This window comes from Syzygium oleosum, unplaced genomic scaffold (genome assembly GCF_021117445.2).
Source record: "Syzygium oleosum isolate NSW1041296 unplaced genomic scaffold, Sole_v2.1 Sole_v2.36, whole genome shotgun sequence".
In the NCBI taxonomy this organism is placed as follows: Eukaryota; Viridiplantae; Streptophyta; class Magnoliopsida; order Myrtales; family Myrtaceae; genus Syzygium; species Syzygium oleosum.
In genome coordinates this window covers 1,880,196-1,897,926 of record NW_026607520.1, presented here as the reverse complement: position 1 = coordinate 1,897,926, position 17,731 = coordinate 1,880,196, and the positions used below count along the sequence as shown (strand labels likewise).

At 43.3% G+C, this 17,731-nt stretch overlaps 1 protein-coding gene across 1 annotated transcript; it reads right to left on the bottom strand.

Moving 5' to 3' along the window:
• Positions 1-1,128: 1,128 nt before the first annotated feature.
• Positions 1,129-3,008, bottom strand: LOC115680358 (uncharacterized). The gene has a single exon (XM_030604159.2). The coding sequence runs from the start codon at positions 2,578-2,580 to the stop codon at positions 1,285-1,287; it is 1,296 nt and encodes a 431-aa protein (XP_030460019.1). The 5' UTR covers positions 2,581-3,008; the 3' UTR covers positions 1,129-1,284.
• Between the last annotated feature and the right edge of the window lie 14,723 nt (positions 3,009-17,731).

Here is a 17,731-nt window from a genome sequence, read left to right as displayed (position 1 = left end):
ACTCGGCTCAATGTGCTTGTAAGACTAATCTAACCTAATCTTGCTTCCATTTTTTAAAGAAACCTTTGATAATAACAAAAATATACATGAAATACCAAAAGTTACATAATATTTGAGCTTACAAAACTCGAGCCTATTTATACTTGATTTTAATTGAGTCAAGTTCAAGCATCTCAATTTTCTAATCGGGTTGAGCTGGAGCTGGAGCCGACGAGCACCAAATGTCATTCGAGTTGACTCAGCTCAATGACACCCCTAATTCTGAGATAGGGATAGAGAAAGGTATGTGCGTTTTCTTGACGAGGTTGTAATCCCTCTTTTCGTCTTGTTTTTTTTACTCAGAAAATTTCCATCCTATTTAAACTGTAATTTGAAGTGTATTAGTCTGGTCCTCGCTCGTATGCGATATGGTCATGTGCAATTATCATTGATCACTCCCATTAGATATCATGCAGCTACATCTACCAACTACTCTTGTCCAAAGATATCTCCATTATCACAAATATCCAATCATTTTCTTATTAATGAACTAGTTTGTCTTATGTTAACCACGTCGTTATGTTAGCATCTCCTAAATTTCCCAATCGAACGTAACTGAGCAAAGAAAAGCTAAATTTACAAATACCCATTAAAATTTTCACACGCACCTATCAAAAAGAGATAAAAAAACACAACCAATTACCCAAAATAGATGAAATGTCAAAACGATTTTCACGTGAAATGATTCACTAGATTCATCCGTAACATTTAGATTTTTCCAAATTTCACAGATTTTGACTAGTCCCCATCCCGCATAGAATCCCCACCAGAACAAGCCAAATCTCACGGGTTGGGCCAACCGAAACAGCGCCAAAACGTGGACCAGCACGTGTGCGCAAGTGACCCCAACACGAACACCTGATGCAATAGTCCCTCTCGCTCATCGGCCGCACCAGAAGAAAACAAGCAGATTCGACAAAAGCATCATCAAAAGTCAATCGAACTGTGCATGTGCTATGATAAGCTGAAGAAACAACGCTCAGTTCTCTCTCTGTGCTCTTGCACCTGCGATAATACCAGCTCTCATTCCACTGATCTTGAAGCTAAAAACATACAAGTGATTACTCAAACAGCATCAAGGACCAGCAATAATCAAACCCCAAGAAAGTTTTTCTTAAGCTTAAAGCTGAAAAGAGCAAAATTTAAGAGTAAATACACACTTCTGCTGTAATGGAGACCGATATTCGAAAACTGAACAGAAGACGGAAGAGGGAGAGAGGGATTCAAAGAGTTTCCCCTCAGTCTTCAGCCTCTCACGGCCAAAAGTGAAGGAATCGCAGCCAAGTTGGGGCTTGGCGTGGCGTTATTGCTGTTTCTTCTGGCGAAGACGCTCTTCTCTCTCTTCACGTCCTTGGTATTCGCAGGCCTCCCAAAAGCTCTCATGGGGCTCGCGAACGCCCAGCCCCAGCTCTTGTAATGTCTGGGCCCTCCGTGAACGGCGGCCGACGCTGACGACCTGCTGCTGCTGTTGGGGGCCATTTCTTGATCGGCCGAACAACCTGCCGACACCCAGTGCGACGAAGAAGATGAGGACGACGATGACGAGGCCATCGCCGCGAACCCGCCGAAGATCCCACCGCACCTCACCCTCTCACCGCCGTGCGCGGCGGAGATCCTGGGCTTCTGGTGGCCGCGGCCGCCGGCCTCTCGCTGGGACTCGACCCGCCTGAGAGTGCAGTCCCCGAACCCGGTCGAGATCCGCTCGAAGAAGTCGCCCGAGAAGCTCCTGCTCCCGCACCCGACGGATCTGGATCTCGAGACTTTCCTCTCAAACGACGTCGCTGCCGAAGCCGAACTTGAGCCTGCATTGTCGCTGCCGCCATCTTCGACGACGGGCCCGTTCATTGCACTGGGCGTGTATTGCGATTGCGATTGCGACTTCGAGTCTCTCCTCGCGACCGCACCGCCAGAGCCAGAGCCAGAGCCAGAACCAGAACCAGCAGAGTAAGAGGAGAGATGGAGGAAAGACCAGAACCCACCTCGCCGCCGAGGGCTAAAGTCGTCATTGCCCGCCTCCTCGTCCGGGAACCGCCCGCCGCCCCGCCTCGGGGTCGCTGTGGACTTGCTCCGCTTGAATGAGATCATCTCCGCCGTCGGCGTGGCCCCGGCGGCGGCTTTCTTCTTCTTCCGGCTCTTGTTCTTGGCCAAGAGGAAGGGCACGATCCTCGCAGCCCTCCGGGCGTGGTAGACGTCGCCGCCGCCACCACCGTCGCGGCGGCCGGAGGGAAGTGAAACGGCCGGGCCGACGGCGACCGAGGAGGCTGCGGCGGGAGCGAGCGCGGCGGCGTAGCCGCGGGGGCCGGCACCGGATCTGAAGTGAGGGGAGGAGGACGCGGAAGAGGAGGAGGAGGGGCGAGGGAGGGGGAGTGGGGAGGCGGAGGAGACGAGCTTGCCGAGCTTCTCTTGGAGGCAGAAGGCGCAGATCCCGCCGAGGTTGCTGCGGAAGGGGTGGTCCGCGCACTGCATTCCGTCGCCGGCGTCCTGGTCCTGGTCCGCCGCGACGCCGTTGATCTCGTTGCCTCCTTCTTTGATAACCTCCATTATTATGGCTCCTCCTTCTGCGCTCTCGCTCGGATCTCTCACTTCTTTCTTTTACTTTTGTGATTGTGGGTTGTTTCTGGTTTCGAGGGCTGAAGATCTTCTTGTGTTGGTCCGCTGCTATGCTTCTCTGGTTTCGTCTGATGGGGTTTCTTGATAACGTGATGTGTGCGACATGAGAGATAGGTAGAGATAGAGAGGTAGAGAGAGAGTTCCCAGGAGCACGTGGAAGACTGACTTACTCCCATGTCAGTAAGAGAGAGAGAGAGAGAATAAGACAAGTCATATGGAGATTTTCCGGACCAGTCCTTAAAGTAAAGCTTTTTACTTTGCTGCAAACGGAAGCTTGGATGGGCGGAAGCCGCGAAGGTGGCCTTATGCAGTAGGGTTTTTGTTAGGGGGTGCCCCCGTTAATCTTTTATTGCATAAATTACAGCACCCAATAGGAGGATAGGATGTGTGTGCATCTTGAGGTCTAAAACTAATGTAATGAGATCTCAAGGTTTTATTGGGTTCGCCCGTCTTGAGCGTCGAAAACATTTGACCTAGACTATCTAAATATTTTCTTTTATAACATTTGACATTGCTGTGGGAGCGAAATGCGCGTTTGCCTCCGTGAAAATGCGCACGTAAATTATGTTAGAAATGTCATACATCGGAGAATTGGTATCATAATTGACCCATTATTCATTAGTTTAAGTTTTTTAGTGAATGCGTGTTTAATGGATATGTTGACAGGTTCGGACTTGGGCTTCCTTTTGGCGATCTTCCCAAGGTGAACATACTAGATTGATTAATCTATAACTCATTGGTTTAAGTTTTTGAATGATCCTCCACTTCCGCCCCACCCTGAGTAGCACTGGGGCAATGAGAGCATGTGTGAGCTCGACAACATAAGGAAGCACCCCTTCCCCAATCCCCATTGCCTTATGGTTCGCCTCCCTTTCCAACCCCCCACTCTTGTGGCCATCCTCTTCAATACGCATTTTTCGTTACTCAATATGGACAAAACAATCAAAGATACTTGATTGCACTTTCGGGACAATTTCTGGACTCAAATTCAATATTTGAAAGTTTTGAGATTTGATTGCGTCTATATTACAAATTTTAGGACTTCTTATACATTAATCACGTGAAAAGACCAAAAATCCTCTTCACTTTTTACTGAAGTACCATACTAGATTTATGTATAAAATTTCATCTTTTCTACCCAAAATGTCCTTGCCGTCGTATTAAATACAATAATTCTCCAATTAGAATATGCTAACTGTAACCTGGCTTTGGCCGTCATTGCCCTACGTCGTCGCAGTCGCATCCTCCGTCTTGCTCACTACTAGTTGCCTTTGCCGGGAGCACACACACACGCTTCATGACATCCTCGAAAACCAAGGTCGTCAAGATATCAAAGACCTCGATCTTAGGTGGTAGACGACTCATGAGAGGATCCTCATAGATAGAGAGAGAGAGAGAGAGAGAGAGAGAGAGAGAGAGAGAGAGAGAGAGAGAGAGAGAGAGAGAGAGAGAGAGAGAGAGATGGGGCCGAGGGTGGCTGCATTGGAACGGTCGCTCGGCGGAGGAGGCTAGGTTTTGTGGGCTTAGGAGTTTTAGGAATTATGGTTTGGAGACTTGGGAGTTAAGGCATTTGTTATTGGAGATTTAGGAATTAGGTACTTTTGGTATTTCGTGGAAACGGCAATTTGGTCTTTGTGGCGATGAGATTTTGTCAAAGTGGTGCTTTGAGAAATAGAAGAGACAAAATGGTATCGAGGCAATATATAAAGAGGACTTTTCCTTTTTTTTCTTTAATAAAAAGGTTTCAAATTTGATAACACTTTTTAACAAAGATTAAAACTTTATTGCACAATTGAAAGATTTCGAACTAACTTCTATGAAACCCTTGGAGAGAGCTTATAGAGTGATACGAAGTTGATACACATCTCTAGATGGTCAATAACTCGTATCGTCAGACCTGAGTGCTCATTTTGGAAGTTTGACTCGCGTGGATTAGGTCAAGTCATTACAAGATGGTATCAAAGTAAGAGTTCTATTAATGGATATGTAATTGGCAATGTTGAGGAGCAATTGTCGAATGAGAGAGCTTGGATAAGGTATGGCTTCATATAAGCTTTTAGGTTGACGAAGGAAAGTGACCGAATCACACACCAAATTGAGGCTGGGCTATATTGGATGATGCTGACAAGGACTTTAGTGTTTTAAGTGAAGGCATTTTTGAGACCCCCGGTTCACATGCACTAAGTGTGAGCTCATAATGTAATAAATAAGTCGAAACTCTTTCCTAAATAGTCACCAATTTGTATGATAACACTTGAGTACTCTTTTTGAGAGGTTGATTCACATGAACTGAGTTGGCTTGTCACCCACAAAAAATTGAAGCTTTTGATGTGATTTCTTTGTGATGTTTAATAGATGGCGGGGTCAAGCTCAAGTTGTTAACTCGACACGATTTAACACTCCATGACAATTAAAGGTAGGGACCGACAGCGGCGTGGGGTTTACAACTAAGCTCGAGCGTTATAGCTCAAATGTTTAAATGGTTGTAGACCATACATTGACGATAAAAATCTTTTTTGCTTGATGTAATCTAACTGTTTGGAGGAAACATGACACGAAGCCTCATGGACCAAGGTGGTGGCCATTCCTATCTTATCAAACCTGCGTTTCATGTATAAGAATTCAATCAAGCGCATTGATCAAACAATGAATCTTTTGTTTCCCAGTTTCGAGTGGCCAGAAAAAAACCTCGAGTGAATCCTTGACTCGAGAAGAATAAACAAAAAACCAGCTTGAACACAACAACGACAGCAGCAATCCATGGGGACCATGCATGGATGCATCCATGGAGATGCATATTTGGCCACAGGACCTACAACTTCTCGTTCTGGGAAACTCAGGTGATGCTTTTCACAACCGAATGTCAATGAACGCACCAATCGAAGGAAAACATTATCTCTAAAACACTGCTTCTCCTACTTTTGGATGCTTTCATCGCTTGCTAAATGGGCCTGGAAGATGTGACCTAAGATCATTGGGGAGTCATCAGAAGGTCATTTCATCTCCCAAGTCCACTGAACTGACCCTACCAAAAGGAGGAAGACGCATCAGAGATTGGAGGGGAGGAGTGGGATCCCAATGCTCGCTCGTTATGAAGTTGACAATTCTTTGGGTTAGTGTCCCTGTGGCAGACTGAAATAGTAACTTTCTGTTGTGTGCAACTGCAGCTTCTATACTGCTCATCCTTGCTGTCCTATTGTCATATATTATCAGGGTATATTTACAACTCAATATATTTCATGGATTAGTAAGTTTTGTTCTGAGTCAGTCCGCGTTCGTTCATTGGTTGAAGGATACGATATATGTGGACGGAATGGTATGTGCGCTTTTATGGATAGTTGAGGCCAAATATTGGGATGCCTACTATCATCCAAAACTAAGAAGTCGAAAGAAAGTAATAATTTGAACTTCAAGCAATTATAAGAGGTGACAAATTCGAGTATGAAAATTGAATGTGGAGAGATTTCGAAGAAAGACTTTTGAATTTGATTGGAACGGTGAAAAGTAAAGGTAAAGAAAACCCAAAGAATTGAATTTGGAATTGATGGAAAAGGATTAATGACACATCAAGACCCAAGTACCAGAATTTTTGTTTGTTTTTTTTAATCAAGTACCTATTCATTTTAAGGGTTAATATAAAAAAAAATCTCAAACTGTTACACATGTGACAAATTTATACCAAATTAATTTTTTGACCACCAAAAACCCCAAATTAGTACACATATGACAAATATATCCCAAACTAATTTTTTGACCATAAAAAACCTAAAAATGGTATATTTGTAACAAATTTACCCTCCTTTAGTTTCTGTTAAATTGGATAAATACTACGAAAAATTACAGACTGATACACTTGTGACAAACAGAGGGTAAAATCCCAAACTAGTACGCCTGTCAACTATCTTAGGTCATCAAACTCAGCAATTTGATGGTAAAATTTAACGAAAATTAACAGATGGTAAATTTGTCATAGGTGTACCGGTTTGAGATTTTTCGTGATAAAAAAATTAGTTTTAAATAAATTTATCACAGGTGTACCAATTTAGAGTTTTTCATTGTAGTAACCTTTTTTTTTTCTAAGTAAGTACTTAAAATTTTGAATAACTTAATGAAATATCTTCGTTAAAATAAGCGCTATGTCACAAGATTTTTGTTCAAAGTTATCTCAACTTTTTCCGAGTTTGCAAGTGTTCATTGTTCAAGAATGTAAGTTGACGGGTGGTTTGTGCGCATTCCTGAAGGTTAGTCGAGTTTTTTATTTTTTTGGTCGAAAGGTTAGTCGAGTTGAGAAGCTTGGATTCCCAATGCATTCCAAAAGTAAAAAATTGAAAAAAGCCAATAAATCGAACATGATATATTTTCACGATAATTTCTGTTAGGAATTTTATATAATTTAGACATGCATGTCTGTTAGAGGATAAAAAAAGGATTTCGGATCTGATTAGTAATTTTCTTTTCAGGACGCTTTGTTTGGAAGAATTTTTAAGAGGTAGAATAGTCAGCGAGAAAAATGTAGGTGAAGAAATTTCGAAAAAAGTAGATTTCCCCATATTGCTTGTAATAATGAAAACTAAAAGCAGAGAAAATCTTAAAAATTAGGGTTAATACCATGAAAAACCCCAAACCGGTACATCTGTGATAAATTTACTTCAAACTAATTTTTTGACCATGAAAAACCCCAAACGGGTACATTTAGGACAAATTTACCTTCCATTAAATTGGATTAATACCACAAAAATCATAAACTGGTATACCTGTGACAAACATAGGGTAAAACCCCCAAACTGGTACACCACTCAACTTGTCACGTGTCATCCAACTCAGAAATTTGACGATAAAATTTAACGAAAACTAATGGATGGTAAAATTATCATAGGTGAAATAGTTTGGGGTTTTTGGTGGTCAAAAAATTAGTATAGGATAAATTTGTCACATATGTACTAACTTGGGATTTTTCGTGGTATTAATCCTAAGAGTTATATTTTGTAAATTTTTTTGTAAATTTACACTAATACTTATATGGGTTGTGATTGTAAAAAAGAGGAAGAGGGTACTATGGTGAATTATTTCTCCTCCAAATCATACATTCTCGACCAACCATATGTAAACATCAAATGATGGCACTCATCGTGAGTTGCTAGCGGAGAGCGTTAAAGGAAGAGCAAGTTTTCCAAAAATTGGATGAGTCGAATATGTGGTCGCGACTACTAATAGAGCATAGTCAACATCTCTCATCTCTCTGGTGAGAAGACTCAGTAGAACGCCAAAATCGCATAGTCACCATGATTGCGATAATGTGGTGTAATCAATCGATTATCATTGTCTATGTTGGGAAGCGAGTGTCGGAAGAATCGACTAACCTGTTCGATGCACTCCAAATAAAATTTTCAGGATCGTTCGTTGAATCACCAGCAAATGATGAACGAATCTACTACACGTTGGTCCGAATACAATCACAAGGAAAGTATTCTCGTTCCACAGCGTTAATGCCGATTGTCTTCTCAAAGTAGATACGGAATCCTAATACGTCGAGAGAGAGAGTTCTGAATTTCTGGTTCATATATATGAGGAAGTTATCTTAACTTCCCTTAAGAAACTCTCCTTGCACCTCTTCAAAAGGTGTCTCTCAGACACACTTCTTTTTAGAGCAAATGGTGTCCCTTGGACACATACATCATGGGCGGACCGACGAAATATAACATCTCCCATTTGCACATGATAGGCTTGATGATGCTTTATTAAGAACATAAGGCATTCAACATTCATCTACCTTAGAAACAATTCATACTGGCAAGAAAGCCGTGCGACCAGTGAGTACACCTGCACTTGGGAGCTCTAATTATGCACCTGTTAGGGACAACATGTAACATTCTGAATTTTCGATCCTTTTCCCGGGATTTATGAAATGAATATTTTGGCCAATGCACTTTTAGTGAGATCTCACCCGGAACCGCGCATTCACGGGATGCTAATCTTAGGGGTAAGGCCATTGCGAGATTGAGTTCGCACGACCAAAGAACTCGACCTTGGTTCGACCTTCGACCATAAGGATTGACGAGGGAATGTTTTGGGCCAACAGAGACCGATCTATTTGATTGATTGTGTCCGCAGGGAACTAGCGATAGACCCTCGCCGTTATATGACAATCGAGGTCGCCTTGGTTCGAGCAAACTTAAACGTGATTTGACTTAGTGTCGGTCACGGGTCGAGAGCGCGAAATCCCAATGAGCCACCCGTTAGTAAGAGATAAGCTAAAGTTGCGATTGTTCGATTCTAGTCATTTCTTGGAATTCGTGCCCGAGAATCGAGAATTTTGAAAGTGACAATTTTTTGGGGCCGATGGCGTTTTTGGTGTGGCCAACCTTGGGGCCACCCGTTTTTGTAAAAAAATGGATTTCGGTTCGGGACCGGAAAAATGACCATTTTGCCCCAGGGACCGCGAACGAATTTTGAGGACTGGATTAAGTTGGGGAACTGAGAATTACCCTGTATGGCCGAAATTAGAGGGACAAGAATGCCCTCTCCTCCCATGAGTAATTACTCTTTTGCCCCTTGAATTATTGGATAAGGTTAAACGTGGGCCGTTGGATTTGGATGAGATCGAATCTTGGTCATTGGATCAGAGGGGTAGTTAGAGGGGTATTTTAGTAATTTCCGGTGGGGTTTAGAGTTCAATTATTGGGGGTCCCCTATAAATAATTATTTCTTTCTCTCTCTCACAATCCACCCTATCTTTCTCTCTCCTCACCCCCACCGATCGGCACTCTCTCTCTCCTCTCCCTTGTGCGTGAGCCCAGCTAGGTCGGCCACTAGCTCACCGCCGCCTGGTCGCCGCCCTCCGCCGCTCACTGCCGCCGCTTCTTCTTCTTCCCGGCCGTGCCTCATCACCGCCCGCCTGTCTCTCTCTCTCTCTGTTTCACCGTCCTGTTCAGCCTCGCCACCACCGAGCCACCCCAGGACGTCCTCCCCTGCCCTGTATGTCCCCATCGCCGCCCCCAACAGGCCGATCGCCGCTCGCCAGCCACCCGTCCACGACAGCTCAGCCGTTCGCCCGCCTGGCCGCCGGTGCCGCTGTTCGGCTGCTGCTGTTGGTCCGGCTGTTCCGGCCACCCATCCAGCTTGTTGTCACGCCTCTTTAAGGTAAGTGACTTTCCCAAATGTTACCTAGGACCTCGGGTATTGTTAGACACGTTTAGGACTCGATTTAGGTGATTTGTGTGGCTGTTTTGGAGCGTAGACCGAGGCTGGATATTAGGTTGTGGTGGACTGATTTGGGGACTGAAAAAGGTGTGGTTTAGTAGGCCTGGGTGAGCTGTGGTGAAGTGGATTGATTATTGACTGAATTGTGCGTTGGTTGGTATAGTTGTGCCTAAAGTGAGCTCGTATATGCGATTGTGTGACTTGTGTTTGATGGCTGATTTCTGAGTGATTGTTGGACTGATTATGGCGTGGTTGCGTGCCGTGCATGTGTGGCCGTGAGGTGTGGTGGTGTGAATGCGCAATGAGCTCGCGTGTCAAACATGAGTGATCGTGTGGTGTTCGTGCGACGGGGATGTGCATTTGTGAAGTGTTTGTGAGGTGTGAGATGGTGTGCGGCCGTGTGTATGTGTGGCCGTGTGATACGTGTGGTATGTGTGGAACGAAGGTACGGAAAGGTTGGAAAAGTGATACCCTGAGGCATGTTCGTTTACGCGGGGTAGGTTCCGTCCTGAGGTGTATTCGTTTACGCGGGACGATGCTGTCCCTGACGAGGTGACGATGCCCGGCCCGATGGACTGACGATACCTGACGAGGTCAGAAGACCGTTGGCCTGATGCGTTTTACGCGGGCGCGGTAGTGGTGGAAAAGTTGGGAATGAGTGGGACTTGGCTTGACGTGTGAGAATTGTGAAAGTTGACATATGGTGTGAGTTAGTGTGCGAGTGTGGTTTGTATCGCGTGATGTGGTGCTCGATTATAGGGTAAGAACTGCTAGGCATGGTATGGGACGTGCCCAAGTGGGTTTTGCCTTATAATCGAGGCATGCGCGACTGTGATGCATTGATGCATGTGAATTCTTATTACATGCTTTGGTTTTGTGATACGGATGAGGCATCATTGTGGCATGTTGGCTGTATTATTATCTGACGTGCAGGGACGTGCATGATGGATCCCAGGTAGGATCGTATGTGTTTGTTAGCATGGTTGGTCGTTGTGTGATATACGTGTTTCGTCTGGCGGTACGTGAGAGCCTATGTGGGGTTTGGGGTTGTGCACTTATTGAGATTCGTCTCATAGTTGTATAACCACAATTTCAGACCTCCAGCCTTAAACCCAGGAGGCCTGCCTCCTCTTTTTGGAGTTTGAGGAGCCGTCTATGGTGCCCCAGTGGAGCCGCAGACCTTGCAACCATTGCAGGCGATTCCTCCGTATTGAAGTCAAGTGATCTTCCGGGGGCACGAGCCAGAGGACACAGGAGCAGAATGGAAGAAGGGTGACCATTAGGTTTTCCCTAGTGTATTTTAGGGGTTGTGTAAAATAGGTCTGACCAGTCACCTTTTGATAAATAGGTCGACCTATAATGAAGCTAAATTAACCGAACCACCCGATCCTTTTGTTATGTCGGTGGTTATGAATGTTCGTTGGTTAAGTTTGTTTGTAATATAATGTTTGTGTGCTCGTTGTAATGGCATTGTATAAAAATGAATGTTGTTGTTCTTTGACTGTCTTGATGCTCTACTCTGTCGTCGTCGTGATAGTACGGGAGTTTTATTTATATTCGCTTCTGCATGTGTCTCTGATGTTTGGGTTGGGTCGGCGATGTTCCTGGGACGTCGCAATCATTTGACCAGTGAGGGATGTCGCGAGCTCGATGGGATTCGGGCCGTGACACAACATAATGGCTACAACCCCAAAAATAAATAAACAATTGATGTCTCATAGTGCCCCAGACATATTTTGTTACATCAGTCCAAGTATACCTATCCCTTAAAGGCTATACTTGACTTTTCTAAAAAAAAACATCGTGTATTTACAATTATTTTCGAAAGCCATTGAAAGCGAAATAATTGGTCGATCAGTAAACACATGTGATAGATATAAAACAACAATAGTCTTCCTTCGCACTCATGTCTCTCTCCATTTCGGAACAGCTGCTTTCCTAGACACATCCCATAAAGCCATATCTATTCATGACCGCCGGTAACATGCTAAAGTAGCAACATTGATATTCTATTTTGAGAACATAGTCAGAAGTAACATAGGGCACAAAGTAAGGTAAATTATAAATTACCTTAAGGACTCACACGATGAATAAATAGGGATAATTGTACTCATCTCCCTTATTGATCAAATAAAGCACATGTAGTATGAATTACATGCTATAGTGGATTTCTCTTTCTATAAGAGCGTATGTCATTTATTAATCATATCCACTATACGAATCTTAGCCTAAACATAGTTACATGCTTCTCACGTACTCATGTTTAGCCCGAGTGCTATATCAGCTCACTTTCCACAGCGCCCAATTTAGTACTCGCATTCGGCTACCTTCAGGCATACATGATTGTGGGACTATCATGTTCGGTCTTATCACATACGAATAACAGACCTCATCTTGATTCCACTCAAGGCGACATTAAATCGTTTTATGTATTAACTGCTCTTCCGGTATTTATAGTACATATCATCTCATCTCAACCCGCTTACTATAGCGTTTGAGGTGATTGCTCATGTGAGTGAGCCAATCATTGCCTGGTGACATACCTTTCAACAATATATGTGTGTTTGTGCTAGTCTCGTAATATTGTACTAATTGATAAAACATCAATTCATTAACAAACAAGTACAATACATATACACACATAATCCAGTGATTCTCAACAATATTAAATATCATAATCACATTCTACGTAATCCTAGAGACATCCTGTGGGTTAAGAACACGTCTCTTGGAACAGCCTTCGTAAATGGATCAGCAACCATCCTGTTGGTTGAAATATATTGCAGGACTACTTCCTTCTGTGCTATTATATCTCTGATGAAGTTATTCTTTATGTCAGTGTGCTTCGTCCTACCATGGTACTTGGGATCTTTCACATAGGTAATGGCTGCTTGACTATTGCAGTATACTGTCACTGGTTTTGGGACATCAGTGACAATGGCTAAATTTTCCAAGAAACGTTTTAGCCATACTGCTTCTTTCACTGCTGCTAAACATGCAATAAATTCTGCCTCCATCGTAGATAAAGCTATGCATGTCTGTTTCTTGCTATTCCAAGAAATTGCCCAATCATTAAGCAAGAACGCATATCCAGACATCAATTTACACTCATCTAGGTCTCCTCCCCAATCAGCATCAGAGTATCCTAATAAGCGTAGATCACTCCCTTGATAGCAAAGTCGATAGTCCATAGTGCCTTTCAAGTATCTCAGGATCCTCTTAACTGCTTTCCAGTGTGCTGGACCAGGATTTGATTGATATCGGCTCACTAACCCCACAGCATGACATATGTCGGGTCGAGTACACATCATAGCATACATCAAACTTCCGACAGCACTAGCATAAGGAACAGTTACCATTTCTTTCTTTTCTTCTGGAGTCTTAGGACACATCTTAGTACTCAGGCCTTCGCCTTGCATGACAGGGGTATCAATGGGATTACAAGGTCTGGATATTGAAGCGTTCAAGAATCTTCATTATATAAGACTCTTGTGACATAGCAAGGAGTTTCTTTGATCGATCTCTTTCAATCTTAACTCCCAATATATATGCAGCTTCTCCCACGTCCTTCATTTCAAAATTAGAGGACAACCATTCTTTTATGGTTATAACCAAACCCTTGTCATTCCTTGCCAACAGAATATCGTCCACATAAAGAGATAAAATCATAAATTTATTCTCGGACCGTTTGATATACACACAGTGATCCTCTTCGATCATCGTGAACCCAAAAGAAGTTATGGCTCGATGAAAATGAAAATACCACTGTCTAGACGATTGCTTAATGCCATAAATTGAGCGATGAAGTTTGCAAACTTTACACTCTTGACCTTCAGCAATGAAACCTATCGGTTGTTTCATATAGATTTCTTCATCTAGTTCTCCATTGAGAAATGCTGTCTTTACATCCATTTGATGTAATTCTAGGTCCAAATGTGAAACAATGGCTAGGATAAGGCGTATGGAGGCAAACCTTACAACTGGTGATAAAGTTTCCTCATAGTCTATACCCTCTTGTTGAGTATAGCCTTTCGCCACAAGGCGAGCCTTATACTTTTCAATGGATCCATCCGCCTTTCGTTTAATCTTAAAAATCCATTTGTTTCCAATAGCCTTACGATCGGGTGGCAGATCAACCAAGTCCCAGACGTGGTTTGTCCTTATAGACTCAATTTCGTCTTCCAAAGCTTTTTTCCATTCTTCCTTGTCCGGAGATGAAAGAGCCTCTTGAACTGTTTTAGGCTCTGCATCGTCTTGTGGAGCAATCATAAATGCTTCCCTTTCAATCTCAAATTGACGACGGGGAATACTTTTACGATTACTTTTACACAACTGAACTTCTTGAGAATTCAGATCGCCAGGCGATGCTACAATCCCACTAGGTCTTATATGTTGAGGTAAATCTGTATTTCCCTCAATAACATTAGTGGGTGTGTTATCGGGATCTTTCATCTCACCTCTACTAGGAAAATCGTTCTCCAAGAACGTGACATCTCGTGACTCCATTTCAGTCACACTTCCATCAGCTTGTTCACCTATGAACACGTATCCTTTGGAGTGTTATGAGTATCTAATAAAGATACACTTCTTCCTTCTAGGGCCTAATTTGCCATATTTATGGGAAGAATCATGAACATATGCTGCGCATCCCCAAGGTTGTAGATTACTTAAGTCTGGTTTCCTACCAGTCCACAATTCATAGGGGGTAGAAGCAACTGACTTAGAGGGCACACGATTAAGTATATAGGTAGCAGTCAATAACGCATCTCCCCAATATGAGACAGGGAGATTTGCCTGCACCATCATAGACCTAACCATTTCCAATAGGGTTCTATTCCTTCTTTCTACAACCCCATTTTGTTGCGAAGTACCAGGAATAGTCAATTGTCTTACAATTCCCTTTTCATCACAAAGAGCCTTGAATTGCTCAGATAGATACTCAAGTCCGCGATTGGTTCTCAATGCCTTTATTATTTTGTTCAATTGATTCTCTACCAAAGCTATAAACCGCCTAAAGCAATCCAATGCTTCGGACTTATGGGAGATCAGAAAAACATAACCGAAACGCGTGAAGTCATCTATAAAAGTGATGAAATATGAGGCTCCATGCTTCGCCCTCACATTTAAAGGACCACAAATGTTAGAATGTATAAGTTGCAATGGAAGTTCAGCTCTGGTTCATTTACCAAATGGTTTTCTAGTTATTTTTCCCGCTAGACAATGTTTACATATGGGTAGTTCAACATTAGCGAGTGACCCCAAAAGGCCTTCTCTTGCTAATCGTTTCATTCTTTGTAACCCAATGTGACCCAGTCTAGCATGCCAAGTACTTGCATCAATCTCCACATTACTAGAAGATGCAATTAAAGAAAAACAACCATTAACATTAACTTTGTACACATCATAGTCAATGTCTAACACCATAAAATCATTCAATACATAACCAGAACCGTAATAAACTGTTCCAAACAAAATGTCAACACAATCATCATTAAAATTAAAAACATAACCTAATCTAAGAAGAACAACTACAGAGACCAAGTTTCGCCGAATATCTGGAGCATAGAGGACATCATGTAGGAATAGGTTTCGACCACCACGAAAGGTTAATTTACATGTGTCGATACCCTTCACTTTAACTCTTGAGTTATTTCCAACATATATCCATCTTCTTCCAGGTTGTATCCGACGATACTCCATAAATGCTCCTCGATCTCTAGCTACGTGGTCTGTTGCTCCTGAGTCTACAGTCCACATTGGATGAGATTCAGCAAGCATTACAGTGCTAGAAACAAAAGCATTACTCAAAGTAATAGAGTAATGTGACACCTTTTTCGGCTCAGTGCATTCACGAGCGAAGTGGCCCAGTTTGCCACAATTGTAGCACATCATCTTGGCCTTGTCCTTCTTTCCGCCGCGCTTCTTGCGTCGGAAGGTCTTAGCTCTCTTGGGTGCATGATCAGTCTCTTTTCCTTTGTTGTTGAATTTATGGTTCCTCTTGCGCTTAAAGCCCGAAGCTTTGCCCGAACCTGATTCAGCAACATAAGCATGGGTAGAGGATTTTGCAGCCTCTAGGCGCTCATCTTCTAATTCCAAATGACGCGCAATATCGTCAAAAGTGACGATATTCTCACTGTGCGTCATATTGATTTTCATATGTTTCCAGCTGTCAGGAAGAGACCTTATAACAGCCTGAACTTGCTGTTCGTCAGTTAAGGTATGACCTGCCGACTTCAGCTCACGTATCATGTTTGACATCTCCCGAAGATGCTGCCTCATCGATAGATTTGAGCACTTCCGGTATGTATCAAATTTGATGGTGAGCCTCCTCAACTTAGTGGCAGACGTACCCCCAAACTTATCTTTCAAGGCAACCCACATTGCTTGAGCTTTGTCATAACTTTCAAACTCACACATGAGATCATCTTGCATACAGCTCAGCAACGTGATGCGAGCAATGCTATTTTTCTTTTTCCAAGCTTGATAAGCTTCTTGATCTCTTTTATGTTGAGCAGAAGTTCCATGCTCAGGTTCATCCATGGTGTGGTTGAGGGTTTCCAAAACCTCTTGCTCGTCAAGGATATATTGAACTTTTCGGTGCCAAATATCATAATTGTCACCGTTCAGCTTCTCACCCTTATTGAGGTCAGCCACAATGGTCTTGGATGCCGAAGCCATAATCACTATCTAATACACATTGACATAATAAACGCAGAATCAATACTAGCACATTTTCCACATAAACACACATATTTTAATTTGCAGCAAAGACAAACTAAATTAATGATAATTCAACAAAAGACACCAAAACGAAAATTCACAATGTTCCCAATCAGCTTCGGCGTACGATTGTTCTACTATCATTAACTTGTTTAATTTGCGCAAATTTTAAGTTTTAGGTGAGAATTTCTTCTAATTCTACCAACCTACGAACTCCCACTAGAAAAGATAATTCACAAAAAAATATCTAAAACAATGATCACATCCTTTCTAGCACTCATATAGCATGTCATGATGTAAATCAACATATAGAACATACATGCAACAAATATAATCAACAGCGGAATTCAAGACGTAATGAAAAAACAAGGATCTCCAGCCATTGTTTGAGTCAGCTCGGAACTGAAATTGCAAGTATGTTAAACCTTATAAACATGCCATCAATGAACCATGCTCTACATAATCTTTATGTGGTCATTTACATATAAGCCAGTTTCTGTATTTCCAAAACCATAGGGAAATAAAAGTAAAATGCAATAATACCCCAAAAATACACGTATTTAGGGTTTCGTATGCATTTTCATACCTTTAAAAGCTTCAAACATATAAAATAACTATACCACAATGTAGAGAATTTCAATACGAACACAACGGTACCAACCACAGCTCGATCGGAGCTCCCACGGGCCCACACGCGCCGCCTAAGTGCACGGCGCGTGTGGTGCACGCGCTTGCCCTATACGGGCTTCTGAGCCGGTCCGACCGGTCCAACCGGTTCGACCGTTGACCGGTCCGACCGGTTGACCGTTGACCGATCACGGGTCGGGTCAACGTCCGGGTCGGGTCGTCGATCGGGTCAGCGTCCGGGTTGGGTCGGGTTGCCTGTCGGGTCAGGTCGCCGGTTGGGTTAGGTCGCCGGTTGCCGACGGCCGGCGAGATGACGTCAGCGTGTCGTTACCGACAGTTTTGCTGATGTTATCGATGACGTCAGCACGCGCCGGTTGGCGACGCGGGCGTGCCCTTCACGCGCTGGCAATGCCAGCGCTTTGGGCGTGTGGCTCCCACGCGCCGCGGCTTCTGGCCGCGCGTGTGGGCGCGTCCGGCGTCTTTCGGCGGCGCTCAACCCACTGTTCTGCTCGTCTCGACGAGTTCTTCAATTATA